Source organism: Aphelocoma coerulescens, assembly GCF_041296385.1.
Source record: "Aphelocoma coerulescens isolate FSJ_1873_10779 chromosome Z unlocalized genomic scaffold, UR_Acoe_1.0 ChrZ, whole genome shotgun sequence".
Lineage (NCBI taxonomy): Eukaryota > Metazoa > Chordata > Aves > Passeriformes > Corvidae > Aphelocoma > Aphelocoma coerulescens.
In genome coordinates, this window is record NW_027184085.1 from 38,012,760 (window position 1) to 38,034,440 (window position 21,681).

The window sequence follows — 21,681 nt, forward strand, 5'->3', positions numbered from 1 at the left end:
AAAGTTCCTATCCTGTCCCAACCCCCAGGATATGTTTTCCCAAGACTTCTCTCTCTCCACACATCCAGTTTGCAGTGCATGGGACCTGACTATGGGCAGACAGCATTTGCCTGCTGTGCTGTGCCCTGCACATCACAGCCCCACAGCTTCTGTGTCCTCTCCCAGGAGGGACGGCATGGTACTGAGCATGTCTTCAAGGTCTGCAGAGGGGAGCAAGGCTATGAAAACAAGCTCATAGCGTGACTGCCATCTTTCAACCAAGGGAGTCTCCTTCTTTCTCTCTCTCTTTTTATCTTTTTTTTTTTTTTAGTAAAAGGAGAACTAAAGTATCTTAAAGGAAGGAACTTGGTCAAGTGAACCCTCTGAAAAACAGGTTGATAATTTCACAAATTCCATTATTTCAATTCTTACCTCCTATACTAGGTTGTTGGTATTGTCATTGCATGGTTCAGGTTGGAAAAGACCTTAAAGATCATTTAGTTCCAACCCCCCTGCCATGGGCTGGTTCACCTCCCACTAGATCAGGCTGCTCAGAGCCCCATCCAGCCTGGCCTCAAACAAGTCAAAGGATGGAGAGTCCACAAATTCTCTTGGTATCCTGTTCCAGTGCCTCACCACCCTCACAGTAAAGAATTTCCTCCTAATATCTATTCTAAATCTTCCTCTCTTTTAGTTTAAAACCCTTCCCCATATTAATAACCATTAGCTCTCAGAAGACAGCATAAGTAAAGCAAGACCTATTTTTTAAAACGGAATTTTCAATGTTCTGGCTAGGACCTAAACTCAGGGCGAACAGTTTATGCTGTTTCCACTCAGAATACATTTAACATGATGTTGTACCCCCTGCAAAACTGAGGAAAGTTGAAGGCAGCAATTATTGTGGCTTTTTGTTATAAAGCTACTTATGATCCCAGTCTGTGTTTTTAGCCATGCTGAATTACAAAAAAAGCTGTGTTTCTATATCTGTATATTTTCTGTATTTCTCTGGTATTTTTAGCAATTGCTGTAGGGGAAAAAATAAATGGCAGACAAGAATTTTCTTTTGCATGTTTATATTACAAACATGCCAAAATTAATTCTCTCTATGGTCCATTTCTAGGCTCAAGAGGACATGAATGATATTTTTTTAAATCTGTTTGTGACATTAAAGAGAGTTACTTTCATAATTTCAATTACGATTCCAAACATTGAACACAAACTTCAAGTTTGCAATCCTCCTTCTGCTTTTTGGAACTTTGTATTTCCCAAGGTCTGTGGAATAAAGCAATTATCCCATTTTGCCTTGACATAAAGAGCAAACAAAAGCATGAATAACAGCCCTTTTAAAAAAATTTAAAATAAAAGCAATTTATATTTCAAAGAAGTGGGGGATCTAACACTGGAGATAAGTTTGTTTTTTGCAAGTTTCTATTTCTCAGACTGCTTTAAACATAATTATTTTGCATTCTTTCCTTTCAAAATAAGCATGAGATTAAAAAAGGAGTTCGAATTCTTGCATGGGAATATTTTAGGGAATGTTGAGCTTTTTTATTATGTAAATTAATTAATAGTATTTTACAGTTACCCTGTCAAAATGTCTGTGTGCTCTTCATATGTTAGTACAGAGATGAAAAAGCTCTCATCAGGTTTTTTCTTCTTTTTTCAACATATATAACTTGATGAAATCATTTGAAGACAGTAAGACTGAAACAGCATTTACTGGCTCCTGAAATGCAGTGAAAGACCTAACTGTGTGCTCCATAAAAAATTGCATTAGTGTAGTAATAAAGCTGCATTCAACAACTTGAAAGTTGCCTGTACAGACTTTCTTCAGGCCCTGTATGCTCATAAATATGATGCAATCTTTAGATATAAACTTTTTTCCCCTTATTTCTGTGCCTTGTTCACTGCATGAAAGAGACTCTGTACACTTAATGAGTGTATTCTGTATGTTGTTTTGTACCTGTTGTTCAGTGCAGGATCTCCTGCCTCATTAAATTCACACTACTCAAGGTGTTCTGAAACCAAAATCCTCAAGTTCCTTGCAGAACTCTTAGACTTTTTTTTTTTTTTAAATACAGTGATGTTCACCATTGTATTTTTATTTAACAAAGTCAAAGTAATAGAGGGCTTCTGTCCTGCCCTTCCATTGTTTAGATTCCTACCTGTTAATGTTGAACTCACACTAATGGCTTAACGCATCATTAGCATACCGATTAAGTCTTAACAGGCATCGTGGGTTTTCACTGGCTTGTCTCTGTAGCCATTTCCGCCTAGAAATACAAGAGGATCGTGGTCACTTATAAGCTCAGACACAGCAAACACAGAATATTTAATAGGACAGAAAAACTGTAGCACAGGACTTTCACAGGGATACAACCACCACAGCACTTCCTTTAAGTGAAGATATTAAATATTGAAAACAGCAACATCTGCATACACTGACTAAATATGGTCAATTAACGAAGGGAAACAAATCAAGCTTCTTTTGCTGCATGGTTTTAAATAATCTCTTTCTACTAGGGGCAATTATGTTGTATACGGCTCCTCATATCTCTCCTAGAGCTGTCAACACTTGCTAATGGCATAGGGAAGGTTACAAACCCTTTCCCTGGTTCTGTAGCGCAGATACTGTATCTTTTCCAGGCTGTGAGAAAAGAAAGATATTAACATGGAAATTGTGTCAGTCTAAAGAAACACACTGGATATTTTTGCTATCACATAGATACCTCTGGTACCACCTTATTGATGGGTTAATTGCTGACTATTCAATACAACAGAGTAAATTAAAACAAACTAGAGAAAGAAGGTTAAGTATTATTTAATAGCTCCTGCTAGCATTTAATGGTCAATACTTGTTGAAAGACACCTTCTTCACCATTCCATTAGGCCAAGGCTTGCCTCATCACCAAAGACACCCATTCAAAAAGAGAGTATACAGGGAAACATAATATAAATATGACCTTTACTTGCCACTCATTGCTGCTGGGAAAGCCTCCCATCCACAAACATGGCTTTCTCCTGCAACACTTGCACAGTGCTGGTGTGCAACCTTCTGCTGTTTATTTTGTTAAAACATATTTACTGGCAGACAGGTGTATGGTGAAAATAATGACATTTCAGATGTATAAACAGGAGCTATGTATAAAAATAAGACAGATTCTCCTCAGAACAGTCTTGCAGCTTTGAAACACGCTACACTCTGCAGAATGCCATGTGGGCTGCTTTTTCACGGCGTCATGGGTTAGCATAGCTACGGAAGTGATTCTCTTGCAAAGAGGTGCTTACAGCTTCCTCTGTGACCTAACAGAACCTATCAACTGGCCAGTTTGAATATTGACAATTTTTTAAGCCGCTTAAAAAAGCTTGACACGCCTTTGTAGTCCACATTTAAGAATGAACAAGCCCCGGGAAAGCTCTCTCTTGCTTCCGGCCTTGGGACAGGTAACTCTGGGGGCCGTGTGGCCCAGCGGGGCCGGGTTGGGCCCTGCTCGGCCCAAGCTGGACCAGGACACAGCTATCCTGGAGCCGTGCAGCCCTGCTCCATCCGCGGCCCCCCACAGCCCTGTTACGTGCAGACAGCGCGGCCCGGCTCCACACCCCGCCCCCCTCAGTGCAGCTGAAGATTCAGCTGAAGCTGCCCCAATGCCCGGCAAAGTTCATGTGACCAACGCTGATAAGCGAATTCCAGCTGCAAGGCCTGGGTGAGATTAACCCTTTTTTAGTGCTGTAAGTTTCCTCCAGAACAGATGAAGCCTGCAGACATTAAGAAGGAAGAGCTGAAACCCTGAGGGAGGAGAAACAGGAGATGATTAAAGCTGAAATTCTGTTGTAAAGCTATGGTGGTGATAGACTATGATACATCAGAGTACCCACTGTAATTTCATGAAAGCATGGGGGGTGGAGCATTCAAACTGCAATTGTGAGCAAAAGCACCTGTGCTGAAATAAGCAAATGCTGAAGCAGCTGTAATTTGATGAGAAGTTTGAACAGGGAGAGATGGAAGTGATGAGGACTCTTGCTTCAAATCAGAAGAAAACCTCTGTTCCTAGAGACGCTCCCAGAGATAGTCCTAGAGATGATGGTGAGGACCCTTTTTCTCCCAGGGAAGGGGGAGGGCCTCTATTTCCAGAGATGAAAATGCTCCCAGAGATGGGTGAAGAGAACCTTCGTTTCTGAACAGCTCATCCTTAAAATGGTACCCCAGTAGCTCAAGACTGGACCCTCGAAAGCAGTTGTGGGACAAGCTGCAAGTTGGGGGAAGGAACTCTCACATGCGAGCAGAGAACCAACCCAGGCAGCTGTCTCGTTGTGATACCGAGCCATGAGAGAACTCTTTCTTGTGGAAATGTCTCCATAGCATGAGCAAGAGAGACTCCTCTCCCTAAGTGAACTAAACAAGGTTATCATAGAAGTGGTAAACAGACTGAACCTCTCAAGGGTTGTCTTTTTGCGTTGTCAGCGGGAGAAGGGAGAAAGGTGGGGGGAGGAGAAGTGTTCTGAAGGTTTAGTCTGATTTTTTTTCTTCTTTTAGGTCTGTTAATAAATTTCTTTATATTCTTTTAATTTTTTGCCTGCTTTGCTTTCTCCTAATTCTTATCTCACAGAAGGTAAATAAGTAAGTAATGAGTATTTTGGACCAAAACCACTACACTCTAAATGGTATTTCTGCCTGGTTTACGAACTGAACCCGCTACATATGGTTTATAATTCCCCTTTCTCAGAGGATTATTATAACAACTGGCATCATGTGGGCATGTGAATCTTTTACATATGTAATACTATCAGGCAATGCATTCTAAGTGTACTACCAGTCATCACAGCTCTTATTATAGCAATCAAAATTTTGTCTCCTTACATGACATAATATAAATTCCCTTCCCATCTTACCAACCTTGGGCTGGAAGATGCACTGACCTACATTACGAAAGAAGTTTTCAAGAATGTCACTAAAAAGAAGAAGAGAAAACAGGCTAGAGTTCATGCTGTACATGGCTGTAGCCTTAAAGCGGTTAAGTGGTCTTTTGCAGGAAACAGTACCGTACTGCTTCTTCTCCCTGCATACCAGGAATATTTTTTTCCAATCAAGACAACACCAAAATTTTATTAGCTTAAAAATTCATTGAGGAACTAAATTTTAGAAACTCAGAATTTTAGTGATCACAGAAATTATACTGAATTTGTTTTACCTAAACTGTGTCATGTCCCCCTCTCCCTCTTGTTTTTATCCATTAAAAATAAGTACATTTCAGCTTTTAAAATCCCTTTGCCATATCCTTACTTTGCCATATCATAACCTCTTCTCTTCCTCTTTTGGAATAATTTAAATCCTTAACACTTAGAGACATATCAAATCTTTCAGCTGGGAATGAGAAAATGTCTTTTCAAATTTCCTGAGAGTTAATCAGTCTCCAGCAGACACACTTGGCATAAATGTTTCTTCCTGCAAACCCCAGAGCTCAATCAACACATAAGGCTTCCCACACAAAGTTGGGATCTCAGACACATTCTTTCTACCTTCAAATTTTAAAATGCTTCTGAAGTTTTGTTGTTGGACTCCAATTGTATTATTCCATTTGTATGAGCACCTGCTAAGGGTGAACATAAATCCTTGTGATGTAAATCACTAAATTTAACAGGAATGACTTTGTAGTTTGATCCTGGTTTCAAATACCTGAAAGGAGGTTGTAGCCTGGTGGGGGTCAGTCTCTTTTCCCAAGTAACAAGTGACAGGTCAAGAGGAAATTACCTCAAGGTGCATCAGGGAAGGTTTTTTTGGATACGAGGAAAGATTTCTTCACTAAGAGGATCATCAAATATTGGAATGGTCTGCCCAGGAAAGTGCTTGAGTCACTGATCTTGGAGCTATTTAAAAGGTGCTCAGATGTGGTGCTTAGGGACGTGGTTTAGTGGTGGACTTGGCACTGTCAGGTTAATGGTTGGACTCAAAGATCTTAGCTGTCTTTTACCACTGAAACAATTCTATGATTCTGTGTTTTTACTCACTGCCTATCATGGACAAAATGCAGCTGGGATTTAGTGATCTGCTATTCTAAGTCCAAGCCTGTTGATCACTTCAAGAAGGCTCTGGAGTCCAGGCAGGCATTGGTCCTATGTGCAGGGTGGGCTTCCATGCAATACTCAGCCCCACAGAGACACCTGCCACCCACTGGCACCCATTGGCACCAATGGCTCAGCCAGTGACTCCTACCTACCTGTTGCCCGGTTTTCCCCTAACATTTCTATGCTGGTGTTTTCTTTCTTGAATCCTTGATTGGTCAATGATCCCATCTCAACAACCCTGCTCACACCTCCAGCACTACCTTTCATACCACTGTGGGGATGTTCTCACGTCTGTGCCAGGAGCCTGGCCCCAGCTCAGGCACCAGTGCCCCATCAGGGCCCCCAAGTATGGTGTGATAGGAAGCTCACACAAAGATTGTGGAAAGGGATTTCACAGGTGGCCAAGTCATTATTCAGGACCCATTTGCCTCTACTGTTCACAGACTACAAACCAAATGGTACTGTGTTCATCTTATTACATTTTCCTTCATTGCCTGTGGGCACTTTGCCCATTGCTGCCTTACCCTGGTCATGCGGGAGCATGGATCTTCTTAAGCACTAGTCTGTGTGACCCTTGACTAGCTGTAATTTATCTTTCTGTCCTTCTCACTGTACCATAGAGCACAGCTGAGAGGCAGAGGAAAATCTGCCCACCAGTCTCTAGAGTTTGTGAGGCACATGCAGCAAGGTAGACGATGTCAAGATGAAGACTTCTTCCTCTGCTGTGACGGACAGCATTTTCTTCTCAACACAGGAAGCTGTGTGAGAAGGAATGCCAAGTGGCTTGGCTTGCTTAATAGAATTAGCTGACCAGGAGGCCCCCTGCATGAGTACATCAGTTTTTATCTATCTCCCTATTAGGTTTTGGGTCCAGGTACTTAGCATAAAGGGATTTTCAGAGTTAATATGTCTCTGAATTCACTCGCATATCTGAAAAATTATTCTTCTAAAATATCATCTACTTATGTTCTAAACATTTAGTCTTTGGACAAAAGGAACAAGTACCTGACATAATGGCAAATGAACTACTGTACTTTAAGAGATGATTTGGGGACTCTCATTCTGGAACACAATCAAGTGTACACTTGATAACAGCAGCATTTTCAAGCAATACTGACTGATGGGATTAGTAACAGAAAGGTTTTGTCAACAGTGAGGTTAGACCCAAAAGAAGAGGAAAATGTCACTGGCTCATCACTTAAGCTAAAGGACTGACTTGACCAGACGGGATGCTTTATAAGAGCAAAGTAACCTAGAGCAGACATGGATTAAACTGAACAGGTGTAAAAGTGTATACACAAGCACAAAGTCCTTTTAAATTGAACTTGTGTCTTTTGTGATTATGCAAAAGCCAGAACAGGTGGATGATTGTTGCAGAGAATCTGAAATTTCTGCGACCAACTTCAAAGGACAAAACCCCAGAGCATTTATTTTTTTTGAATACTGTCTGACCCAGTTTGGGACTCTTCATTTGGCAGTGTAAGGTACCAAATTGTGTGGGATGATGATCAAAGCCAAGTATTAAGGCAGACCATTGGCTGAAGGTTTGTGCAGGACACCTAATTTCTGTTTGTCTTCATAAAATGTACAACTGAACCATTTTAATCTGAGGGATCAACTGGACTATCACTAAGATTTATGTAAATATGGTATTATTAAGCAAATACTAGACTAAGTATTAAAGATCATTTGTCTTCCTTACACTGTGCTTCAAGTCTTGTTTGTACTGAAATCTTATGCCCATTTTCTTTTGGGAACAAAACAAGCATGAATGCAATGCTATCATCTGAGAGCATTTTATGCTACCTTACTAATTCATTATCTTAACTTTGTAAGTCTGGAGGGACAGTGCAAAGAGAAGTCCTGTTTCAGGTCATTTAAATTCAATCTCCCCTCTCCATGTCAAGAGCAGCATTTAATGTATGGAAGTACTATTGTGGAATTTTATTAGTCAGATTCTTTTATTAGTTAGCATCAGTGAAAATTTACAGTAGTTATGTAATAGTATATATTCTTCCAATCTGCCATGAAAAAAGCTGCATGAGAAATAACCCCATGCCAGAAAGAAGGGCACACACTAAGCACAAACATCTTGTGGTAAGAATGCTGAAGGGGCAACAAGAGGCAGCACCTGGCTGGTATTTCATAACCACATAACTTGGATCAATAAATCCTAGGTGTGCCATTTCCTTTGATGATAACCCCTATTTTACACCAAATTCTTTCTGAACTGCTTCAAAAGCTGTGTAAGAGCTCTAGTAAGAGCTGTACTGACTGTACTAACAGTACTGTATTTTTGGTGGGATTTTGTTTTGTTTGGGTTTTTTTGGTTTTAAAAAAGGCAAAAAAATACAGCACCTAACTTTTTCTAACAAAAAGAAATAAGGTGGTGTCTTTCATAGTTATGAAGTACTGTATAGGAACTAGATGAATTGTTTATGTGACACTGTTAAAAGTAGCCAGGACAATGTATTCTTTACTAGGTGTCACAGTTGTTTGGCATTTATATTTAAAGCCCATCTTTCAAAGCAACCTAGATTTAGTTTACATAAGCAAACAAGATGTGAGCTCACATTTCAAATGACTTATCCTGATGACCTTAGAAACACTGAGATCAAAGAAAGATATCCTAATTTGTCACCGTGACTATTGTAGAACCTTAAAACTGTTTAGACAACAAAGTTTGTGAAGCTGTTCAACTTAAAGTAGTATGACAGGTGTAGTCAAATAACCTGCAAATGTATTTGCAAAAGTTACATTAGCGATTCCTAGTAATCACTTGCTCTTTTCAGGTAGCTGCATAAAACTAGATCTCACTTTAGCCTGAGCTTTCCCTCAAAAAATTGCTGAAATCTTAAAATTGCCACTACAAAAACATATATAATAAGCATAACTCAACTGTAGTCTGAGTTGAATTGTACAGGTATGACTTATTGACAAATAAACTTGTGCCTTTCCTAGATCAGATTAATATTCTATTAACTGTGTGGGAAGGAAAGACTCTCACCAGAAGGCTCTTCTGTGTGCTCCGCCTTCACCTTCATTGTGGTTCATCCAATGTCTTCCTAAGTTTTACAAACACTGCTGAATCTTAGAAATTTTTAGATAGTTATAATTCAGTCAGTTAATATGCAAATGCTACTCTAAGCCTGTAGCACACTGACTTTAATTTCATAGAGAACAAAATATTCTCCTTTTTAAAACACTAAGAACACTGCTATCCTTACAGGTAGAACATTGCTACAAACGCTAGGATGAGAAATCCTTAATCATCACTAACCAGTAACAGGGAAGCAAAAGATTGCAATTAATTCTTTATTATGCATTTTTATTAATAAGTATTGGTACTTGGGGCATGCATAATAACACTGCAACAATTATATCTATCACAGCATTACAACAGATATTGTCTGAAACCTTGTATTTTTGCATTTTGTGAACAGTGTTTACTGCTTCTGCAGTCTTATTTGAGATTCAAACCAAACTCCCTGATAAGTCAGGCTGATAAAGCAATCCACCTTGAAAAATGACCAGGCAAGATTTTGGCACAAACTGCTGTAAGTTTTAAGGGGATGTTACCAGTGAAGACACAGTACCAAAATGTGTGATGCAACTTGAATTATTTCCAGAATGGGAATAGAGTGATTCATCATCCAGCAATTATGTAGAAGCGAGACAGTAAATAACACAGATGTAATTAGTATTTATAGTCTTCTTTGTTGCTATTACTGGAGGAAGACCTAGGGATATGTTCTTTGCCTATACAGAACCAGTCATGCTTACAGCAAACAGCATCATTTTAAGCCAAAGCCACACTGAAATGCCAATGCATAGAATAAAGACAGTCAATTGTCTGAGACAGACCAGGCTCGATGACTGACATGTGACAGTCCAAGATGCTGCCATTCTTTGCCATCATTCTGCCCATTTATTCAGGGTGAATGCCACAGAAACAGAATGGAATGCGTGCTAAAGTGTTAGCTGTTCCATTTTCAGCTAAACACCAGATTGCCACCAAAACACATAAATGGGGGCACCAGCATGTGTCTGTCAACACCACTGCAACAATGGCAACAGGTATCAGAGAAAGGATAACTATGGAGCAGGTATCCCTGCAGCAGTTCTTCCCAAGAACTGGCATCCCTGTGAGCACGAATGGGGACTTTACCTTTTGACAGGCAAGTACTGGAAAATGTTTAAGAGGTAACAACCTTTGAATTTTCAACAATGTGTAAGATAGAGACAGCTTCATCTCTTGCATTAGAATTGCACTGGTAGAAGTTCAGAACAACAGCTGCCAGTGACATCTAACGTGTAAGTGACATCCAATGCATAACTGCTTTAGAATCTAATGAATAAACACGTTATCCTGAGACATTATGTAACTGATAACTCTTTCTTTGCACAGATTAAAAGCTGTAGGAGGCATAAGAAGAACAAATATGCATATGTACTCAGGAGGAAAAGACAATTTTGTGCTACTAAGCCACAATTCTTTCCAAATGGATGAAGTATATTTCTAGTCTTGCCAGTAGTACAAAAATAGTGTTCCAAGATTAATACAAATTCAAATGAAACCCAAGAAGACATACACAATGGAGTTAACAAATATGTGGCATCCTGCATTCTCTGAAACTTAAGTGAAATTGTTTATGAATAATTTTATTTATGAATACTATTCCACCTGAAGTAGGAGTCCTTAAGGATGAAAATCTATTTATGCAGATAAGTAGTATAAGACTGACAGGGCATTATGAGCATTCTGAACTGCTGTCATTGGACTGACAGATGCTTCAAATTCTGTGGTAAGGTTAATTCTTCCATTTGACAGATTAACAAATTCCTCTACTTTCAATGCAGAGGGCTCCTCTTCAATAGGGTAATAAATAAATTCTCTTATTTACAGAAGTTCACAGAACACAAGGAAAGATAATTTTCACTACAGAGAAAAACTTATAAAGGGACAAGACTAAATGCTTCCAGCTCTTCCATGTTTTCCATCCTTACATCTCTCTGCATTTTTATTAATATAAACTTAAGCCTTTAAACAAAAATACAGCAGCATATAACAAGGGATCAAAACCCCTTCCCCAATTTCAGAATCAGGATGGTACTGACAGGCATTACCAAACAATGCTGAATTTGAAAGAACAGATCCTGGTGCAAATCCATCTCCTGGCTGAAAATCACTGATACAGTTAATTCTCATAAATTTAATTATTTGTTAATCCCTCTACTGAAGGCACCCTTCCCCTCCAAAATACAGTTTTACTTGGAACAACAAACATACACAAAATCCTTATCAGTTCAAAACCTGCTATTACTTAGAAATGTTATTCTTCATGCTTTTAAAGCCCTTGCACATACAGAAGAAAATGAATGCCACAACTGGGTCACATCAAGTAAAAATAATTTTTGAAAAGTATTCTTCATTGCAAAACATGTCAATTCTGTAAACCACTGACTACAACTATCTTCATTTCTCTAATAGATCTTAGTTTAAGCAGAGGCAAGAGGCAATAAGAATTAGAAGATGATAGGAGAAGATGAAGAAATGTAAATCCCGTATCTGACAGCTTGACATTAAACATGAAGAATACAGAACCACAGAATCATTATTCAGCCTGGAAGAGACCTCAGGAAGTTACAGTCCAATCTCCTCATCAGAGCAGAGTTAGCACTAGGTTGCAATCAGACAAAAAAGGTTTAAACCAAAATGCACCATCCCCCTTAAAGCAGTTGAACTGGGTAAATAGTTACTGTGCCTCCGGTAAAGTGAACATTTTTTAACGACGTGCATATGCAAAAAGAAAAATGGAGCATCTGTGTAGCTGAATATACATACAGTGTACATACCTGATCTCTTCTTGTAGACATGTACACTTAACAAGAAAACTTCTTCAAATTAAATCATGCCTATTTTATGGGTGAGTTTTATACAAGAGTCTAGTTCTTCTAAGCACAGGCTGCATTGGTCACTGTGCAAAATTCCTGAACTCTGAATAGACATTAGTAAGAATTTTCACTTGACACTGTGGCAAAACCGCATAATCATCAGAAGCAAGAAACAAGTGCAAAAATTCATACATCATGTTCTCATTTTTAATTTAGTAATTATTGAATGGTTTCAGAGCAGGCACTACATTGCTTCAAACACAATCAAGTATCTTTGAAATAATGTCGAAAAATAACCTTCACCTCAGTATACACACGCGCATATACGCAGACATACACAAATTAATTTAGAAAATCTGTACATATGTATTTTCAGGAAGCAACTCAAAGAACTGTACCACAAAAAATTAGTTTCTGTACTGTGACACACTACAAATTATAATCCATTTTTCTGAAGATAGGGTTTAAGGACACAAAATGCCATGCAGTACTACTTAGTAGAAAATGAACTGGTAAATAAATTCATCTATTTAGAGCTTAAAGAATACACAGAACTCCTTAAATAAAACAAATGCAAGTTTATCAGAAAAATTTACTATCCTTGAGCTATGCAGGCCCCAGTTATTTGTGTTAACTGGAGCTTATCCCCTTTTAAGAAAACATCAAGGAAGTATATGACTGGAAATCCAGGATACTTTATTTTCTATTACTGGTGGCAAAGCTGGTTCAAGAAAGAAGTAACCTAGTTGAATCTGAGTCTGAAAGTCCATCATCTTGATTAGTCGCCTCATAATCACCCGCATTATCAGCTAATTCAACGTCTTGCTCATCATTACTCTCTGCGCTGTAATCAACTTCTTCAAGGAAGCGAGGCTCATCTTCATCCAAAACATATGTAGTGGGGCTATAACAAACAAGAATTTCCATGAATCATGTTAAAAGTACTGCTTGGTAATATTTTGGTAATATTTTGGAAAAGTAACACGTTCAGACCATGTGCCCTGTCCCTCTCCTGACATACAGTTATCCAAAAATTACCTCAGAAAAGGGGCAGGTTACCTGAAATGGGACTGGCTTTTTAGTTGCATGTAAAACAACTGAGAGACAAACCCAAGTTTGTAATGCCTTGAACTAATTAGTCAGTCATACACAACTCATTACCCAGATGTGCCATGACAAATCCACTACACTAAAGGCCCGTAAAAGAACTTCATGCAAATACAGCAGTATCAGGAGATGCTGAAGAAGAACCCAACTAGAAGAGGACACAGCCATTGCTGTAGGGTATAAACAGACCTCTGTGTTTTACTGAAACACACACTTAACTGAAAAGCACTGTAAGCAATTACTTGATACGTATCAGAGATGACAGAACAAGGGAGTCATGGTTACACCTACAATTAAGTTCCCACACGAATCACTTAACTCCTATCAGATTCTCACACATTTGCATGCAGGTAAAACTTAAAATTTGTCAAGCATTGCAAGTCTGAGGCAATGAATTTAGGGAACTGATGCTCTGCCCACAGAATAGTCTATGTCCTTAACTAATGGCCCCCCAGAATAGGAGGATTAACACCTTTAGTGTTAACTGGAAAAAGGTTAAAATACAACTTTCTGATCCTCTCACCTCCCTAGGACAGAGGAAGGAGTGAGGAGGGAGGCAGAAAAGTGTTTTCTCGACCCAGTTTTACTCACTTGGGACATAAAAAGCTATCTGCTTAAAAGCACTAAGTACTCCTAAATAATTCATAAGTATTTTTACATTCATATTAAGCCCTAAGAAGGTTTTGTAATGCATTTTACCTAATAATCAAATGGTACAGAACTCACACAAAACAGTGAGAATGTTCTTACTGAGAAACATCATACAGAACATGTAGAAATATTTGCATACTAATTTTAATGAATTTTCTCTTAAGGTATACAAAAACTTAGCTTGGCTATGGCTTTGTAATTAAAAGGACTAATCACTGCTTCTTTCTAAAGACCGTTTAGGAGCTCAGCTGCACCACTTGAAATCTGAAATGCAATCTCCACTCAATATAAATAAATTTCACAGTATTCTTCCTCTACCTGTAGCATCAATGACATTCCACACTGTAACATCTTGTACTGTTGACAGTTAATTCAAATACTGGGGAGAAAAACTGTTCCCTAGCTTAGGAGGAAAAAATATTTACATTCAAAACAATCTGTATCATGGTTCACTAAACAAGCCTGTACTCAATTAGCTATGCAAAACAGAAAGCTCCACAAAACAAAATACTTTACAGGTTATTTAAGCTGTAACTAGGGCAATAACCCACTGTTGGTTAATGAACTGGGTGTTTAAAATGAAATTGTTTCAATTTAGGAGAGACAAAGAGTGAAGAAAATAACCAGGACCTTTGCTAAGAAGTCTCTTTCATTTCACATATGGGGAACCCAACATACGATAAGGATACATGCTTTGCATGAAGCATCTGTGGGGGAACCACCAAAGGAATACAAATTTTTTGTGCTTTCATCCTGTGATGCTTTCTGCCCTAGGAAGTCGCCACCTACCAACACTTCCTCTAAGGAAAAAGGAAGGTGGGGAAATAAAAAGTTTAAATGTTTCATTTATTTAAAGAAATGAATGAAAGGGACTTCACCAGATGTATCACATTCTGACAAGTCCACAGATTTTTTCAATTTGTGCTTCTAATCACTTAACACAGGTACTGATTCATTAGTTTTCGTATGCAGGGAATCCACACTTCAGTTGGAGAACAGACTATACAATTCACAGGAAATGGAGCCATTAAATCTGAATGTTGACCCAATATTAAGTAATAATTCTGAACACTGAAACATAAAACTACAATGAGCTATGTCAAGGAGAACTATTCAACCAATGACAAGGGGATGTTTAATACATTACAGTAATCACTTACAAAAATTCATCTTAGTGAAGTATAATATGGAATAGTAAAGCTCTCAAAAAATTCTATCCACTTTGTTTAGTAAATGTCATTATTTGGATTTTAAACTAATAAAGTTGATCCTGTTAAGAGAAAGCAACCAACAAAGCCTACCTTACGGAAAAAAACCACAGAACTGGACACACAAGGAAACCACACAGTTCACCTCTTCGAAGTGTCTTGTCACTTCACAGAATATAGCCTATGTTATATTGTCTTGAAAAACACACAAGTATATTTATTCTATATACTTTTTTTTATACTTGTATACATTTATTCTACCTACTCATGTATGTGCAAACATATAGGCATGCTGCTAACTTCTAGAAATTCAGGCACTATGAACAGTCATAAGAAGTCAACCTCTTAACACATTTTAGACCTTTACTCTGGCACATATACATCCAGAACTGTGGGATGCTTTTCACATTTAATAAAACAAAAATCAATATTATGTTACTTTCTCTATTCAAGAGATCAAAGATTAAAACCGATCTTAACTTAGAAAGCTACATAAACCTTTAAAATAAAAACTTGCTCTGAAATCTGCTTCATAATAGTCCTAGCTTTCTACTACCATCCACAACAACACACCATAACTTCTCAGTTGTTTATTACTCAAAATAAACATTACTATAATATTTATTAAGGTTATTTTTTCCACTTTCCCTTTCTTTTCATTCCTCACAAAATTGTATCCAACCTGTGTCACATACCACTCATATATTTGCTTTCCCATGACATGTTGTCTTTTGATGTAGCAAATGTTAGCCTTGAATATTTAATTTTTCAGCAATCTCCATTCTAAAGGTTAGCATGAATCTGCAAAGTGTAATTATTACTCCCCTGTTTTACTGAGGCTGGATCACAAGAAATAAAGAAATCAAATACCTGAAAAAATGTCTTACTGTTTAATCAAATTTTTTATTTGCCTCCCTGCTGCTCCCCACCCTCAGCGTATCTTGTGATGATATATTTTTAGCTGCTGTCATGCTGATTCTATGGGTTTTAATTTCCTAACTTTTCCCTTGGGGTCTTTCTAATTAGCTTGTTCAATAATCCTTCTTCCTCTACTTCTACACCTCCTGCTTTTCCTTTCAAAAGGAAACTATTATTTTTTTCAGATTAGCAGAGCTTGTTTATCCCACACCTACAGTATTGTAATGTAAGGGATGCCACAATCTGTATATTTTCTTTGAAGTCATGGCTGTTAAAAGAGAATACTATATGAAATTCTGAAGTTCTGTATATCCTACCTAAACAATATTTTATGGGTAAAAAGATGAATTCCTAAATGCCTGATTAATAAACCTGATATGATACTATGGTCCTCAAGTTTATGAATAACTTTAAGAATCTCTCTTTCATTTAAAAGAGTATTTTCTCCATCACCTGCCATTGAATAAACTGAAATTAGAATTAATATAACTGTTTTCATCAATGGATTTTAATTATTAACTAAAACATACTTTAATTATTAAGGTCAGCCAGGCACACATAGTGGTGATAGCAGCAACAGCAGCAGCAGCCACCGTAAGTTCTGGGGCCTGAGCACTAGACAAAGCTGGGCAGTCAGGGGAATTATTATTCCTCCAGTCAGGGGAAACATGAGTAAGAACTGAGACACCAGCCAGGAACCATCAGCTCTCATGAGTGAGTCTGACATGGTGTGAGTGTTGCCAGCAGATATAAATGGCCCCACAGAGCGCAAATGACTGGGATGTGGTGCCCCGGTCAGGACATGGTGAGCAGTTCCCCAGGAAGGGCACGCAGAAGAGGCCACTAACTCTACTTGGGGAGGAAGAGGAAGCAGTCTTCTTCTATAATAAAAATGGCAGCTACACATCGCAGCTGCCAGGCTAAAACCAAGAGAGACCACAGCCACCTCAGTTATACATCTAGACCCAAACAGACTTGCTGAAGACTAGAAGAACTACCTGGGCCCTCAGCTGCAGGAAACTCCAGAATCTGAAAGTCCCCCTGGGCCCTGAAGTCAGAGGTGCCATGGGTGCAAGCGTGCCCAGATAGATAACCTGCCTTTTGTGCAGGCTGCCATGTTGTGTGAGCAGTTCATCAGGCAGCATACTATCTGGGAATCCAAGCAGGAGACTGATGGTGTGGTATTATTGCACTGACACAGGCAGGCAGACAGTGCTGCTTTAAGACCTTGGAAGCAGAAGGGAAGTTAGCATCCAACCCTTAGACAGGTTTGGATGATTTGCAAGGCAAGGGAGACTGGAATCTCATCTCTGCTTGGAGCAAAAGGAAGAGGTTTTCCCTAGCAATGTGCCCCTACATAACAAATATGACACTATGAGGCTGGAAAATCTCCACAGTAAGTAGCCAAAACCAAGAAAAGGACAATGCTACAAAACTGGTACAATCAGCCATTCATAGGAGAATGAGTGTCACCAAAAGGGCATGAAGCATGGTAATTATTGGAGAATCCTCACTGAGACACATGGAAGCAGCCTTTTACCATCCAACCTCTCTAGCAAGATTTGCTGCCTATCAGGGCCACATTCATCATGTTACAAAGAGCCTACTGAAACTGGTAAAACCAGAGGACTATCAACCACTCCTACACTTTCACATTGAATGAGGCTGCAACAATGAGACTGTGAAATATCAAAATGGATTTCATGTCCCTCGGAAAGATGTTAAAGGGATCAGGAGCACAGACAGTGTTCTCCTCTCCACAGTTGCAGACTAAGAGCAAATCATGCCTTACCCATCTGATGGCCTTTTATGATGCAATGACTACAACAGTGAACATGGGAAGATCAACCTACGTCATCAGCCTAGTCTTCTGTAAGGTCTTCTACATGGTCCCACATGACATGCTTACCTCCAAATTGGAAAGATGTGGATTTCATGAGTGGACTGTTTGATGGACAAGGAATTGCTTGGACGGATGCAGCCAGAGACTTTTGGTCAAAGGCTCTATGTCCACATGGAGCTTGGTGACAAGTGGGGTCCCTCAGGGCTCTGTCTTGGGACCAGTGCCCTTTAAGACCTTACTCAGTGACACAGACAGTGAGGTCAAGTGCTCCTTCAGCAAGTCTGCAGACGACACAAATCTGAGCAGTGCAATTGACACAAGAGAAGGATGGGATACCATCCAAAGGGACAAGCTTAAGAACTGGGCCCAAGAGAACCTCATGAAGTCTACCAAGTCCAAGTGCAAGGTTCTGTAACTGGATCAGGGCAATCTCAGACATAAGCACAGACTGGGAGAAGAAGTCACTGAGCAGCCCTGCTGATGAAAAGCTGGACATGAGTCAATAGTGTGAGCTTGCACCCCAAAAAGCCAACCGTGTCCTGAGCTGCATCCAAAGCAGTGTGGGCAGCAGGGTGAGGGAAGGGATTCTGCCCCTCTGCTCTGCTCTGGTGAGACCACCTCAGCAGTCCCCAGCACAGGAAGGACATGGACCAAAGCCACTGAGAAGCTCAGAGGGCTGGAGCATCTCTCCTACGAAGACAGGCTGAGAGAGCTAGAGTTCTTCAGCCTGAAGAATGAAAGGCTCCAGAAAGACCTCACTATGGTTTTCCAGTACCTAAACAGGACTTGTAAGAGAGAGGAAGGATGACTTCTTACAGAGTCAGAAAGGGATATAACAAGAAGAAATGTTATTAAACTAAAAGGGAAGAGATTTAGATTAGCAGTTAGGAAGAAATTCTTTTCTGTGAGGGTGGTGAGGCACTGGATCAGATTGACCAAAGAACTTGTGGATGCCCTATCCCTGGAAGTGTTCAAGGCCAGGTTGGATGGAGCTCTGAGCAATCTCATCTAGGGGGTTGCATCCCTGTCCATGCCAGGGGGGGTTGGAACTAGATGATCTTTAATGTCCCTCCCATCCAAGCCATGCTATGACACTTACTATTTTTTAGAACAATAATACCTTACTATACCTTACTTTCATTTCCATTAATGCTCCAAACATATTAAAATTTAATAAACCTTTTCACTAACATGGTATATTTTTTTCAAAGCAGTATTTTAATCATCCCATAAAAGACATACTTGGAGTTTTCATTATTCACAAGACTCAATTACAGAAAAATTAATCCACCAGGCAGACATAACCCTTACCAATTTCAACCCCATGGAGATCAGCAGTTTCTTGAGACTACAAGGGATGTGTATAAATTTTAAAACTTTGGAACAAAAAATGAAGAAATACTCCCTGTCAAAGTATGGAGGGTTGCAGCTACCTGGGGAGTTGGGAAAGGAAGGAGAGAGAATTATGAAGAATCATTCTGAAGAATGATTTCTTTTAAAACTGCATTGTTATGGGAAGAAGAAAAGTCTTAAATGAGAGAGTTATGAAGTATCATAAAGGAATTGTTTCTCCATAGTTTCCCTCCTAATTTCTCTTTAGTGTCTATATTCTGTTCTAGGGATTAGCAATCCTGCTGTAGGAGGCAACATCACACGTGCAACTACATGTGCTGTCTGGTTCAGCTGCTCTTAACCCATGTGATTTTTTTAAGTAATGAGGATATTTTCTCAAGGGAATTTCCAAGGCTAAAGGGGAGAAAGTATCCAACTCTTTCCTAAGCCATAAGAAGCTGAACATCCAAATCTCCTTTAATTATTATTTTCAAAAATCTGCACTTTTAGGGTTACAAAACTTTACTCCACAGCTTAATCACAAGTAACATCAACACTTTTCTATGTGTTCTCACCCTGAAATACTTTTTATGAAATTCAAAACTGAATCAAATCAGTTGGGATTTGTCAACCATTAACTGTAGCCTGTGGTAGTATTTGGATCATATCACCTGGAGTAGAAGAAAACTTAAAGAATGGTATGAAGAATATATAAGCTGTTCATCATGCTTGTTTTTTTCAGTTCGTTCAGGGTTTTTTTCCTTGATTACTAGTTTCCTTATTTTGCCCCAGAGAAGACAAACAGTACTCTGATGCTACAGTCTACACAGAATTAAAAGCAATCACTTTCACTTAGGCCAGAGGAGGGGCCTGGTGCATAGGCGCTGCTACCAGGCCCACCAGTGGAATTCTGAATCTGATTTTTTAGTAGCTTTTTCTTCCAACATTCAGAACAGGACAGACTGGACAACAGCTGCAGTATAAGATGCCTTCCTTTTAACAAAGCTGTAGTCCTAAAGTACTGGAAGAAAGGCCAAGAAAAGCTCCAACCCTGAAGGAGAGAAATAAGGAAAAAGCCTTTATCCCAAGGTGCAGAAGATTAGGAGTATACAAATGTCTGGGCAAAGTTTAAAGAGTTATTAAGAGGGAGGAAAGTAATATAGGACAAACCCAGTTTCCATCTGACAGCCTAGACGGAAATCCCTTGCAAGACTTTATACACACTCCCACTGCATGTACCCCTCACTCCTTGCCTCATCAGTCCGGTATTTTTTCTCAAGTGTAAGATTAAGTGCAAGAAGTGGATTTTCATCAGGTTTTTCCCTTCCCACAGCCCAGCCCCTTTTGGCTGTCTACTTTTTATACCATTTTCTAGACATGCTGGGTCCCAAAGCTCAGTCTGCTTTTCTGATATAATTATATCAAATTAACAAACACAACCACACCATGTTCTAGAACACACCAGTGAGCCTCAAAAGAATCACTGAAATGAACAAGAATTTCCCAAAAGTGGTCAAGTTTTTGAGCAAAGTCTAGTAAGTCATAACAATTATGACTGCGGTAATATGTTTTTGATTCATTGCATATAGACCCTTATCACACCTGTCAGCACAACAACTATAATTCTCAATACAAGATCAATATTACATTTAGTCTAATCTTTTCCATTTGGAACTGGGGTGAAAACACTGTCAAATGGGTTGGAAATAATTAAGGAAAAATTAAGTGCTTAATTCATCACATAAAATGTTAGAGTGCACTGCCAGAGGGAAATAAATCTACTTATTGCTTTATTTTTCTTGTTTCAGACATGGTTCAAAATGAACTCATGGAAATTTAAGCCTATGTGTAATGAAATACTGGCAGTATATTCTAAAATATTAACATGTACTTGGTCATTTTAATTACAACCTGGAAAACCAAAAAGAATTTGAGAAACCCTCAAAATCATTTGCAAAAAATAAAATCAGTGCTTCTGTGTTTAAACTTGACTGCTTAGTCTCTAAAGCATTAAAACTGTGCATTGGTAAAAAGCAATACCAGTAACATCCAAAAATCAAGGAAATTACCACAATCTTAGTAATTGCTCTACCCTAACCCTACAGGAATGCTACAGCTGTGTAAAAACTATTCTGTTTTATACTTCCTATTGATGAACTTTTTACCTGCTTTACCTGCAAGTAGCTCTCATTTGTCTCTAAATGGCAAGTAAAAAGCAGCAAAGCATGTGAGTATAAAAGAAACTATAAGCAGTTCTTTCAATGTAATAGGACAGTGACAATTGAAGTTTGGGCCTATAAAACAAGAAACTATGACTATATTCTTACCCATGACTGTCTCCGAAGAGGAGCAGAAATCAGCTTTATAAACTTGACAGAGGCTCTCTGTATATTTCCACCACTCAAATGAATAATAAATTGATACCTTGGTTGACAAGATTTTTTTAGTATCTTGTCTAGAACCATATAGAAACACTAACGTCAGCATTTTGGATACAAGGATTGAATAAAATGACAAATGAACAACATCTTTCACAGATTTCACATGTAAGTTTCAAGAGGCGTAAATGAGTATCTGTTTTTCATAGCACCTAGAAATAGAGAGGTACTTCTGCTGCACAGAAAACTAGCCAGATCCTTACAAGGGGTAAGGAAGAGCGGGGCAGGGAGGATAAGAAAGAAACCA

At 38.9% G+C, this 21,681-nt stretch overlaps 1 protein-coding gene across 5 annotated transcripts in view; it reads right to left on the reverse strand.

Moving 5' to 3' along the window:
* Nucleotides 1–12,122: 12,122 nt before the first annotated feature.
* AGTPBP1 (ATP/GTP binding carboxypeptidase 1) overlaps nucleotides 12,123–21,681 on the reverse strand; it is a 61,766-nt gene continuing 52,207 nt past the window's right edge. For 4 of the 5 annotated variants that reach the window (XM_069000842.1, XM_069000843.1, XM_069000844.1 and 1 more), the window contains one exon: nucleotides 12,123–12,841. In XM_069000842.1, the coding sequence (XP_068856943.1) occupies nucleotides 12,664–12,841 (178 nt within the window). In that variant the 3' untranslated portion in view covers nucleotides 12,123–12,663. The remainder of the gene's footprint in view (nucleotides 12,842–21,681) is intronic. The other variant, XM_069000846.1, reaches the window with a different exon arrangement.